General features: G+C 56.1%; 1 protein-coding gene across 4 annotated transcripts in view; it reads left to right on the top strand.

Annotated features, from left to right (window-relative positions):
- The window catches only part of PLXNA1 (plexin A1), a 105303-nt gene that overhangs the window by 77061 nt on the left and 15416 nt on the right, over positions 1-12826 (top strand). For all 4 annotated transcript variants that reach the window (XM_082768513.1, XM_082768514.1, XM_082768515.1 and 1 more), the window contains exons 22-25: positions 3115-3371; positions 6893-6959; positions 11533-11679; positions 12456-12615. In XM_082768513.1, coding sequence (XP_082624639.1) covers positions 3115-3371; positions 6893-6959; positions 11533-11679; positions 12456-12615 — 631 coding nt within the window. The remainder of the gene's footprint in view (positions 1-3114; positions 3372-6892; positions 6960-11532; positions 11680-12455; positions 12616-12826) is intronic.

Raw genomic sequence — 12826 nt, 5'->3', positions numbered from 1 at the left:
GTGCTGGAGCCCCGTGATAAAGCCTGAGGCTCCTGCTGGTGTGGTCACGGTGGAGCTGGAGGGCCACCCGATGGGCTTGGCCACTGCCCCAGCCCCACACGGCGAAGAACATCTCGCCACGTGGCAGCCACCGTGAGCACAGCCCGGCCGCGGAGCGGTTACTGCGCTCCCTGACATTAATATCAATATTTATTTTAATATCATTGCTGCTGTCATTTTCTACGGCACTTGCTTTATTCAGTTGGATTGGTTTGATGCCTGACTGGCCACTCTTTGCCAGCAGATTTGTCCTACATCACCTGCTGCCCCAGCTCCTTTTCCCCATGCGGGGCCCTACCCGGGTGTCCTGCCCCCGCGCCCCAACCCAGCTCCCTCTCCTCTCCCCACGCCTGGTGAATTTGGGGCACAGCACCTTGTTCTCCTTCGCAGGGCTGCTGAGGCTGCTCGTGCTTGGAGAAACGAGGGGAGTTAAACCTTAGCTTTCCCTTCCCTGGCGAGGTAATTAATGCTGACGTGGGCTTTGCGAGGTATTTAGGAAAAGCAGCCAGCCCCGGTGCAGGATGCATGGTTACGATGCAACGCGCTCTTAGCACCTGCGAGTGCACGTGCTGGTGTTGTCAGCCAGCATGGCCACGGCCTGGGGAGCTGGCCCCGTGCCTGCTCCCTAATCCCAGCTCCGGAGGCGGCGGGGACCCTGCTTCCGTGGATTTCCCCCTGCAGCTCAGGTTTCCCAGCTGCTCGGAGCCATTGCGCCCGCGGGGGAGCAGCGAGTGTGAAAGCAGCCCTCCCTCGGGCACGGCCCTTCCTGTCCATGTGGAAGTCTGGTGCTCAGCTCTGCCCTGCTCTTGCTCTGAAGGTTTTTCCCTAAAGGGCTGGGGCGAGGTGGGGGCGGTGGTGCCGGGCTGTGCAGAGCCCCCGCAGCAGGCGCGTGGAGGGGGCGCCTCGGAGGGAGGGGGAGCAGAAACCTCTCCTGGCAGCGTCTGTCAGATGCTGCAATCCCTTCCAGAGGGGAGAGGGGTGGAAATGGTATCAAACCGGAGCTCTGGAAAGGAAATCGCAGGGGAGTAATTGTACATCAGCTGCTGGGGGGGCTGGGCAGGAGTTGCTCCACTCCCAGCTCCTAATTCAAAACATCCCACCGGAGAGCATCCAGGCTCAGCATTGCTGGGGAGCAAGGGGTTAAAGTCGCATAGGAGCCAAAAAAAAAAAAAAAAAAAAGAGAGATTAAATAAAGAAACTACAGTTGTGCAAGCTTCATATAATTTAATCAGGTTTGCTTTTATTTGTCTCTTTACTCCGAGTGTAACATTAGCTGTTGCGAGTGCTGGGAGGGAGACGGCGCTTGCTCACGCACCCGCTAATCCACAGCCAAGTATTACACTGTCATTACCAGTTCCCTTTCTCTTTAGGTTTGTTGGGGGGAGGTTTGTTGCTTTGTGTGAATTTAAGCCTGATTAAATATTTAATTCGGTATTGTTCATTTATTTCTGCTAATGATCAGCAAGTTAAACACGGCAGCCCAGCCAGGCGGCGGGGCGGCGCGCGCGTGTGCAGCGCTGGGCGCGGGCTGCGTGCGATGCTGGGCTTTGCTCATCCCCTTGTCCTCTTCCCAAAGTCCCCGTCCGATGGCTGCTGTTGGACGGGGCCCATTTCCCAGCTTGTTGAGCCCCAGCTGCTCCTCTCACGGAGATGCAGCCCTGATCGGATCTGGCTGTCTCCTGCTGGAGCGGTCGCTGCTCAGGGCACCGACGCTCCTCGTGCAGCCCTAAGCTGGCTGCTGGAGGGAGACAATCCCTCGCCCCGCTGGCTCTGAGCTGGCTTTTAGGGTCACTGCCCTGAGAGACACCAGTGGGGTCTTCCTGTGCCAAGGAAGCCTTTGTGTGTGTCTGCAGGGAGACATTGGTGCTGCTGAACCTCAGGCACCCGCCTGGGTTAGCGGTGTCGTTGCACCGAGGTCCCTGCGTAGTCTGGAGGGAGGGGCTTGGGGAGAAGGTAAATTAAAGCACGTGTTCTTAGCAGGATGTAAAGCCTCTGAGATGTGATAAAATAAGCCAAACCATGTGCTTGCTCATAGGAAGAACCCCAAGGCTTGGGGTCACTCCCCTGTCCCCATTCTGGGATGCCCAGGGACAGGCACCCCCTCACCTGGGTGCTGAGGGACACGTGTCACCTGAGGGTTGTGTGACAAAAAGGCAAGGAAATGGGATTTATTTTATTTTTTTCCCTGTGGGAACCTCAGCAGTTTGGAGGGGGAAGTCGCAGCCACGAGAAGCTTCGCTGAACCAAAGAGCAGTGATCCAAAGTTGTGATTGAAGTGAAATGATTTGATGTGTCAAAACCCTCTTCTTCATTTTGAGTTGATGTTTTGAAATGAAGAGCGTTGTTTTGTCTCCAAATATCGACATGAAATGAAATTTTTCACTTATTCTCCCAATCAGGAAGACAAGGGGAAAAAAAAATCATTAAAATTGACGTTTTACCGCAGCAAGGCTTTTATTCAGAGGAAACCATCTTTTCTAATGGGAAGATGTTGTGTGTAAAAATGCTCATTTCTGATGAGAAATATGGTCGGTGCTGACCAGAGCAGCGCTAACGAAGGCAGTGTGGAGATGAAAGCAACCCAGCCCAGTCCCTGCTGGGCACTGCAGAGCCAGGAACGGCCCGAGATGCAGCTTCAAACACTTTCAGAGCAAAGGGAATATTTCAGGCCGTGTCTGGAGAGGAGCAGACCCAGGTTTCTACTATTTGCTTGTATGTCTGAAACCCATCCACCTAAAACCAGGCGAGTTTGCTGTCTGCAGAGCTCTGTGCCGAGGCTTTCTGTGCTTTGTGGGTGTTAGAAGGGGCAGGAACTGTGTCTGTGTGATACCCACGGCACGTGCTGCAGAGGTTTGGGTGGGACCTGACCTTCTCGTTGGATGAAATTGAAATTGTGATGGGTGTTTTTGGGGTCAAGGCGAGTTTATGTGAGCGAAGTGCATGTATGTGCATGGGGAGAGTCTTTGTGTTTGCGTACCGATGCCCCAAGATGGTGCTCCCTTGACGCGCAGCCCACCTGCCTTCCTGTCGCCCTTCCTCTCGTGCCCATCTCCCAGCTTTGCTCTACCCTTGCAGGTCCAGGCGAACGTGGAGAAGTCCTTGACCCTCTTTGGGCAGCTGCTGAACAAGAAGCACTTCTTGCTGACCTTCATCCGCACCCTGGAGGCCCAGCGGAGCTTCTCCATGCGGGACCGCGGCAACGTGGCCTCCCTCATCATGACGGCGCTGCAGGGGGAGATGGAGTACGCGACGGGCGTGCTGAAGCAGCTCCTCTCCGACCTCATCGAGAAGAACCTGGAGAGTAAGAACCACCCCAAGCTGCTCTTGCGGAGGTGAGTTTCCATCCAAGAGCTGGGCGGTGGTGCCCAGGCAACTTCTGTGTGCGTGGGGTGCCACCAGTGATGGCATTGGCGTTGGCTGTGCCTTGCTGTTGGCACTCCTCTTGGTGCCCCTGTGTGCTGGCAGCTGGCAGGAGTCCTCCCTTGCCTGCTGCCTCTCTGGGGCTTGCCCACCTCGCCAGGCTCCTGGGGGTTTTCGGGGGAAAGCCAAGTGGATTTTCTCAAGCCAAGAGTCTTGCCCGGGGCCGGGGGAGAGCGCGAGCAGGAGGCAGCGTGCCAAGCCCTGCTGTGAGTCTGCCTGGCCCATCAATATTTAATGATAGCTCTGAGCTCTCCTTCATCACGGGCTGATGAATATTGAAAGATACACCAAGTGTGGAACAAAAACAATTAATAAGCTCCACCAGCCCACCTCGAGGCCCTCCGTGCCAACCCTCCCCCTGCACGCTGTGCCGCGCCTCCCCATCTCCGCGTGAGCCCGCAGCAGAGATGGAGCAGAACCTGCGGACCTTCTCCCTCCAGCAGGGACAGCTGGGGGTTGGCACGTCACCAGAAGGGCTGGAGGAAACCAGAGCATCTTCCAGACATCAGCCAATGTTCATGGTGTGGCCAGGCTGGGCAGCTCGTTGGGCTGCGTGAGCCTGGCCATGGGGAGGTGCCTGGAGCAGGGGCAAGCTGGTCCCAGCTACATCCCACCTACCTTCCCGTGGCTGGTCTCTCTACTTCACTTCTCGCCTCCAAGTGAAATACAGGGAGCCTGTAATTTCTCCAAAGACCTCATAAAAAATGTGCCAGAGAAGGAGTGGTGCAGATGTGTGGCTCGCTGGGAGAGGTGGGTCACGAAGGTGCCACCCCGCGTGTCCCCCGTCCCTGAGCGTGTCCTTGGGCTCTCTCCTTGCTGTCCCTCCCCAGCATCAGGCTTCACTGAAATATTTAAACTGCATTTCCAACTCGTGGTTCACTCAGGGCATCTCGAAGCTGCTGCCATCGGAGCAAAGCTCCGGAAGGAAGTAAATCAATAAAATATAACTAAAAGGCAGCGCAGGGAGGCCAGCAGCTGCAGTACCTGCATCGTGGGAGCAGCCTGGGGACAGAGCTCAGCCCCTGTTGGTACTGTCAGCCCCCAGCGATGGGATTTGGGGATCCCACTGCAAGGAGCTGAAGGAGACTTACACCTGGCCAATACCCTGCTTGTGCCTCCCAAAGTAAAATGTAAAGAGATTTTGCAGCCGTGACGCGGGGCAAGCAGCATTTGGGGCTGCTCCTCCTCTGTTTTTTTGATTAGCCCTGCTGTTGGGTGAGAGAATGTTCTTACTGCCCAGGGCAACTGGATTAACATCGATCTAACCAAGGAGAGCTGTTACTTCGTTATTTGGTTATTGGATAATCCCCCCGTTGCTGTGGCATCTGGCTCTGTCGCAGATGAAGGCAGCCATCGGCTGGAGCCCGGTCTGGGGCACTGCAGACGAGTGTTTGGGGCTGCTCGGTGAGGGACCCGCTCTGAGGGCTGGGGAGGAGGTCTGCTGGTAGCATCAGCCCAGCCCTTTCCTTGGCTTTCTCCCCACATCGCTTTCCTTGTCTCTTTTTTGCTCCCCTTGCTGGATTAATCTTCCCTGATGGGGCTCAGGCGGGCGTCCCTCCTGGAGCCTGAGGTCTTACCATCCCCTAATGCCTTAAGGAGGGCTGTGCTAATCCAGGGAGGGCAGAAAGGGCTAAACCCCATTAGCACAAGAGAAAGGCTTGGAGGGGACCATACGACCCTGAGTCAGCTTGAATAAACTCCAGGAAAGTGGATTTCCTACCCCAGCCATCTGGCCGTGGGTTCCTGCCCCAGATCCCCTGTGTGGCACTGCCCCTGGGCAGCAGGACTCATCCTGGGGGGCTCCAGGGTTCAGGCTCCTCCTGATTTGGGTTTTTTTGAGTCAACCTGCTCGCGTCTGATCCCTTGGGGTAAGAGGAAGGCGGCTTCGTTTGCGAGGCTATTAGTATTGCTTGTGCTTTCAGGAGCATCTGCCTTGCCGAGTGGCTGATGTGATGATTAATGGGCGGATGGGCTGAGGAGCGTAGCCGGAGAGCTTGAGGAGGCTGCCTTGCCTTTTTACCTCAGAGGGAGCGAAAGTGACTTTAAAAATAATGGGCATGTTAAGGTGAATTTTAATCTCGTGGCAGCCAGGCCAGCCTGTGGTGCCGAGGCAGGCACGTTGAGCTGTGAGCGGGGTGGGGATGTTCCACAACAGGCGCAGGCACTCTCCTAAACCGTCCTTGCCACGGCACTTTGCAGCAAGACGGAGTCTGGATTTGAACTGTGTCTTAGGAGACAAGGTTTTTGAGGTTTTCTGAAGGCAGCTCTAGCTGCTTCTTCCACCAGCTGGGAAGCACGGCTCCATTTTTAAGCTCGTTTTGGAGCTGTTGGTTGCAGCATCATTCACTGCAAGCTCCTTCTGCATCTCCACCCCGCTCTGAGGGGACACACAGGGACCTGGGGTTTCACAGAATGGTTTGGGTTGGAAGGGACCTTTGAGACCACCCAGTTCCAACCCTTGCCATGGGCAGGGACACCTCTCACCAGACCAGGTTGCTCAAGGCCCCATCCAGCCTGGCCTTGAAACCTCCAGGGTTCGGGCATCCACAGCTTCTCTGGGCAACCTGTGCCAGTGCCTCACCACCCTGTAGTGAAGAATTCCCTCCTTATATCTAATCTAAACCTATCCTCTCGCAGTTTAAAACCACTACCTCTTGTCCTGCTATGTCTGCCCTTGTAAAAAGGCCCTCACCAGCCCCTTTTAGGAGCTGGGGGGTTCCTATAAGCTCTCCGTGGAGCTCATGGCTTCTGCTGGACTCGCTGCAATGGGTCTGTGTCCTTTTTGTGCTGGGGGCCCCAGAGCTGAAGGACTGCTCGGGGTGCTGCTGGGGGGCCCAGTAGCACTGGGCTGGTTTCAGAACAGCAGCAGCATTGAGTGCACTGCACTACAGGTCACAGCAGCAGCTCCTGGGGGGCAGAGGGGCTTCCAGCTGGATCTGACCCTTGGCAGTGCTGCATGAGGTGCTCCTCTCATGGAACGTGAGGAGATTTGGTGAGGCTTTACCCGTGTGTCTCATACAGCCCTCTGTCCCTGGAGGGAGCTGCCTGGTTCCAGTGGGACGTGGCAGCAGAAACAAACTTCATTTAAGCAGAAGGTACGAGGGAGAAGTAGGAGGCTGGTCGTCCCCTGGGCGAGACTCCTCGCGGGACAAGATCATCCGTGGCTCTCTGCAGCTCTGCAGATACGCTGGAGACTTGTTTGCTTCTCCCTCTTGGAGGGCTGCCGTGGCTCAGCCCGCCAGATGGGAGGCGTTTCACTGGAGCTTTGGCCGTCTGCTTGTGCCTCTTTGCTTTGAGTCTCCTGCCTTTCTAGATGTGACCTTTGAAAGCCAAAAATAATTCAGCCACAGGCTGAGGGTGAGGTGGCAGCGGGTAGGGTCGGAGACCTTTAATATCCTCTCCTGATGGTTTTGCTCTCTGCCTTTCCCTACAGAACGGAGTCGGTGGCAGAGAAGATGCTGACAAATTGGTTCACGTTTCTGCTGTACAAGTTCCTGAAGGTGAGTTTGGGAGGGATCGCTGACCCTGAACAGGATGGGAGGTGGGGTCCTGCCTTGTCACCCAGAGCCAGGGCTCCTTGGTTTGTGACTCCCTCCTGGGGCACCGATCGCTTCCCGGGCCCAGGTTTCCGTCCTGCATTTCTGAGCTGTGATTGCTGGTTCTGGGTTCCCTTTTGGGGAAATAGCTGAGATTGAGAAATGAAATGCAGACAGGGATTGCTTAATGTGTACTGGCTTTGAGATCTTCATAAAAACAGCGCCTGGAGAAAGGATAAATCTGTAAGAACCCAGCTGAGCCTCGAATCCCTTATGAGCGGTTCCCATTCCTGCCTCCTTGCCTCTCCCTGTGCGGCTCAGGAGGACGAAGCCCCAGGAGCTGGTCCTACAGACACGGCTGTGCTCAGGGGATATTTCTGCACGTCTGAGCTGCAGCTTGTTGTGCTGCGCTCCTCACGTAACACTGCTGCTTTTCCCTCCTCTGCCTTTTGAAACAGAGGCTCCTTGCTAGGGGGACGCTTTCTCCCAGCAGCTCCGCTTCTGCTCTTGCTTCCCCTCCGAAAGGTGCCCCTTGGGGACTTGACACCCCGTGGGTCCCACCGGGGGATAGCAGCTCTCCCCACCGTGTTTGTATGAACAAATTAAAGACATTTTCCCTGCCAGGACTGCTGCTTTTACCCGCTAGGGCTGCACCAAGAGCTCTGCGGGTTATGTGGCTGTACCTGCAGGGGGACGTCCTGCTGGGGCTGCTGCGGTCCCACTGCCGGCGTGTCGATCAGCGGGGCTGTTTCCTGGGATCCTGCCTGGCGTCAGCTCAGCCAGGCTGGGTGGCACACAGCCGTTTTTTGTGGGATTTCATCCCTCATTAAGATAAAGAGGGTTTGAACCATTTCCAGCCAAGAGATGAGAGCGAGCAGGAGTCTGTGCAGAACTCAAGTGATCGTCAACGAGAGGTGATTTATAATATCACTTACATGCGCTTGGCTTTTCGCCTCCGTGGAGGGATAGCCTGTATCTATAAAAATCTAGCTGTAGCATGCAGCGGAGATTGCTTTCCAGGGGTGGGAGAGGAGAAAAGCTGAGCTGTTTGCAGGGAGATGTCAAACTTCCCACGGCCTCTTCGTGCTGCAGCTTTGTTGGGTTGTGCCCCCCCGTCCTTTGCTGTGGCAGTGCCAGGTGGGACCAGGTAGGAAGGGGTGGGCAGGTTGGACCTTGCAGCCCCTCCCAGGGCACAAATGGGCACAAAAGGGGTCAGATCCCCCCTTGAAGGTCAGATCCTAATTGAAGGATCAGGATCCTTCAAGTAGGCACGATTATTCTTCAGCCCAGCAAAGCAGAGCACGCATCCTTCCAACACCCAAGGTGGCATTTGGGGACATTCTGGTTTGGTGTGTGTGTTTGGACACCCTTGTCCTGTCACTGGCTGAACTGGGCAGGTCACAGGGGCACGGCCACCTCCTTCAGAAGCTCCTTTGGACCAATTTGTTTGCCACCACTGTCCTGTGTCTGTCCCAGCACAGCCCAGTCCTTCTTCGGAGACGCCACTGTGCGCTTTGCGGGTGCTGGGTAAGCCTGAGGATACGGAGTAGCAGGAAAAGAGAGACATGGGGATGAGGTCAGGACAATGCCTTTTTCTAAAGCCTCTGGGTAAGACATGGTGATGGCAGAAGATATCGCAGCGGGAGAGCGCAATCTGATCTAGGTGCACTGTAACAGGAGGGATTTATGCACAGGGCTTGGATAAGCACACTGGCTGTGAGATTTGTCGTGCTGGGGAAGCGGTGGAAACTTAAATGCTTGGGTCACTCACATTAGAGGGGAAGAGGGCTGAGGATGCATCCGTGGCCCCTCCTGTATCAGCCCATCCGAAGGAGACCCGCGGGGCCTTTCCTGCCTGTCTCCCGGCAGCGAGGATCACAGGTGGCACGGGAAGCAGGAGAAACCCGCCGAGTAGATGGAGAGGTATCACAGCAGACAGTTTGCCAGCAGGAAAACATATGCCTTGCACCAAGCCGCGGTAATTGTGCATGTAAATGAGGCAGGCGGATGTGTGCCCAGCTGCCAGGGCTGCTCTCAGCAAAGCTGCCTGGAGCGGGGCTGGGCGCACGGCCGTGCTGTGGGACAGGGGATGGGGACGGGGATGGGGACAGGCACGGGACAGCCTCCTCCTGCCCCCGGGGTCAGGGGTGAGATGGCAGAGTTTGGAGTCAGCCAGGGCTGGCGCTTTCCCGGGGCCCTGCGGTAGCATTTATCAGAGTCTTAATGAGACACCCCGGGGAAAGGGAGAGGGATAAATTGAGACAAGCACTGAAAAATGCGCGATATTAGGTGCCTGATGAGCTAAATCTAGTCCATAAAAGAGTCTGAGCCTTAGCTGGCTTGCCTCAGCCTGCACCCCACGTACCGACACGTGTGTGGATGTGCCGTTCGCGGGCTGTTTGCTCAGCTTGCAGGGAGAGCATCCCTCATCCCTCAGCCTGTCCTTCTCTGTCCCCCGGCTGTGACCGAGCTGTGCTGGGGCTGGCAGAGCATGGACACAGCCCCGTCCTCCAGCAGCCTGCGGGGTGACCTGTCCCCATGGAGCCATCCCTCTCACCCCTTGGACATCATCACAGGGGACCTGCCCGGTGCCTGGTTCCGTAGGCCACGTTCATTTTGGTGTTTTCTGTCAGGGACAAGCCCTGGATGATCCTCACCTCCCGTGGAGAAGCGACTTACCCATCCCCAGGAGTGCTCCATCCCTCTGGGGTGGCTGTAGGGCCAGCTCTAGCCCATGAATCCAAAAAGAGGTCAATTCCCCGCCAGCCAGGCTGGTGTCTGAACAGCAGAGGAGGTGATGCCATGATGCCAGGACCACAGCCGGGTGCCAGCTGCAGCAGGGCTGGAGCAACAGCCGTGGTCCAGACCTTGCCTCCTGCCCTGACATCTGTCCCTGCCTGGGCACTCACACTGAGCCTCCTCTGTGGCTTTATCCTTCCCTGGTGGCACTTGGTTCCAAAGGGGAGCTGTCAGGCTGTGCTGCGATGTGCAGGATGGTTTTTGGGGACAGCCGTGGGTCCCTTCAGACAGCGGGCTGGGGGCTTCCCTCCTGCAGAGGGGAAATCTGGGGCTGAGGACGGAGCAGGCACAGGCGCCGTGGCCACAAACACCGCTCCATCCACGTCAGCCTGGAGGTTTTACAAGAAATTTCTATAAGCAGTGGGCAGAAGCACTTCTGGGCTTCCTCCTGCCAGAGGGCTCGGCTCAGGGTGCCGTGGGAGCACCGTGAGGCTCCCAATTTTTCGGCCAGGCTGGCGCGCTCGCCTCCCGAGGCAGCCATTAGCACGCAGCGTAGCACCCACCTCGGGTCTCTCACTTTTCCGCGCTGACTTAATGAAGCCAAGTTTGCAAATGAAACATAATTTCAAAGACAGGCGTGTTGTCGGAAGGTCTGGGGATGATGTATGCCTGTTCCTGCTCGTTAGCAGCTGTCTCTTTAATTACCGCAGATGCTAACGAGATGCTAACAGCATATGGTGACAGGGAGAGCAGCCGCACTTTGCACCAAAGTACAATTTATTTGCGAGGCGGCCGGGAGGGAGGGGCAAGGGCTGGGGGGGTAAAATCTGTTGGGATTTTTCTCGGTCCCCTCCGCTCCCATCCTACCCCGTTTTCCCCTTTAGGGCTGAAGTCTGCATCTGGAAGGGCACGTTGGGATGCCTTGGGTGATAAAGGGGTGTCCTCTTCCAAGCGCCCTTCACCAGCTCGTGGCTCCAGGCTGGTTGGTGCCTCCAGCCTTGGCACGTCCTGGGTTGCCACAGTTTTAACATCCAGCATCTTCGGGAGAAGTCCTTGATTCAGTTTTCTTCTCCCTCCTGCTTGGGAGATGTGGCTGCTGTGGCTGCTGGCTCTGACAATGGGGTTTGGCAGTGGGGACGTGCGGGTGGCAAATGGCTTCACTGCAGGAAACGCCATCGGTTTGGGGGCTCAGGGCAGGACTGTCACCGAGCTGGTCTCTTGCTTTCCCTGCCCTTTGGACACGGCTGGCTGTGCTCAGCCGTCTCACGGAGAAACCTCTCGACCTTCTCTGACGTGAGTCTGTCCTCCTGGCAGATGCCAGGACTGCTACCAGGGGAGAGCTCCCAGGCTGTCCTTCTGCAGCAGTCGCTTCCCACTCCTCACGTGCTTTCCTTGGCTGGCCCAGATGCTCAGATGCTAGCTCGTATCCCATGCACAGACGGCTCTACCGAGACATATCTGTGGTGTGTTGTGCCCAGAGCAGCTCTGCTTTTCGCTAGTCCTGAATTTAACCTTTTTAGCTCATCCTTTCCTACAGAATGAGCAGAATTTATCCACGAGTGTCTGGAAACTCTGGGAAACTGAGGCTAGGGGTTGATAAATAAGGGAACAACCTCCAGCAGGTTTTCAGGGAGAATGAATTGCTCCAGGGGACATACTGGGGGCACACGAGGGCAAGGACTGGAAACTGCTTATAAAGACACAGATGGGGCTTAATGCTGCAGGGACAGAGCAGGAAAAGCTGGTTCCCGGCACCTTCTCACCCCCTCTTTTCTTCCTCTCTGTCCCTGTCCCACAGGAGTGTGCTGGGGAACCTCTCTTCATGCTCTACTGTGCCATCAAGCAGCAGATGGAGAAGGGACCCATCGATGCCATCACAGGAGAGGCTCGCTACTCCCTCAGTGAAGACAAGCTCATCCGCCAACAGATTGACTACAAGATGCTGGTTAGTGCAGGCAGGAACCCCACTGGTACTGGTTCTTGCCAGGACCCCCAGGTCCAGCTATTTAACGAGGTCTTGGAGACACCCAAAGTGCTTCTCATGGAGCATTTTTTCTCTTGTTCCGCTCTTCAGCATCCTTGGGCGCCTCATGCCCTGTCTGTGTGATACACATCTCACCAGGGTGCATGGTGAGGTTTGCTTTGGGGAAGCCAAACGTGAACTGAATCCCCCTCAGCACCAGCAAACCCCATGGCCCTGACACACGGGGATGGAGGTGCTGCAGAGCACGTGTTGGCTGGAGCAGCCAGCCAGTGGCTCATGTTGGGTGCAAATCAAAGCCTTGAGATTTCCATGGGAGATGGAGAAATGATTCTCTTCCTCCCATACGAGCTGTCTCCCCTGTCTAGCTGCATGGTAAAGCTGGACCTTTCCCAGGCTGAGCCTGTAGCTGCTTCCTTACTGCCTCCATCTCCACCTGAGTGGAGCAGGGAGTGGAGTGCGTGCGTGGGCATTGCTCAAGCTGTGCAGGTTTTTGTGAGCTGGGCATTGTTTGCTGGCCCAGGATTCCTGCATGCTGCCTGCTGGAAATTGCTGGAGATTTGGGGGTGGAAGGGGGAGAAGATGGAAGCAGGAATATGCCATGAGGCTGCACCTCTAGAACAGCTCGGGGTTGAGAAGACGTGACCATAGGCATCTGCAGCCCCGTGTCCTTGGATCAGCCCTTGCAGCCAGTGTCACATCAACTCACTTGAGTCTTTTTGCCTCTTTGTGCTGTGCAGACCCTCAACTGTGTGAACCCTGAGAACGAGAACGCCCCGGAGATTCCTGTCAAGGTGCTCAACTGTGACACCATCACGCAGGTGAAGGAGAAGCTGCTGGATGCTGTCTACAAAGGGGTGCCCTATTCCCAGCGTCCCAAAGCTGGAGACATGGACCTGGGTAAGAGAGAGGCCAAGCACTCCTCTTGGAATAGCCAAGAGCAGGAGTGCCAAAAAAACAAATGTTTGAGGCAGGTGAATGCAAATCAGGACAGGGGACCTGTCAGGACACTTGCATTTGTGTTTGTCCAGTCTGTTCTGGCTCAGACTGTTGTGCTGGTGGCACTGGCTGTGCATGGGGAGCCCTGGGATGAGAAAGGGAGCCTTGCAAG

Source organism: Aythya marila, assembly GCF_965140915.1.
Source record: "Aythya marila genome assembly, chromosome: 10".
NCBI lineage: Eukaryota > Metazoa > Chordata > Aves > Anseriformes > Anatidae > Aythya > Aythya marila.
Note: the sequence above shows the minus strand (reverse complement) of the source record. Positions and strands in the feature narration are given on the sequence as shown.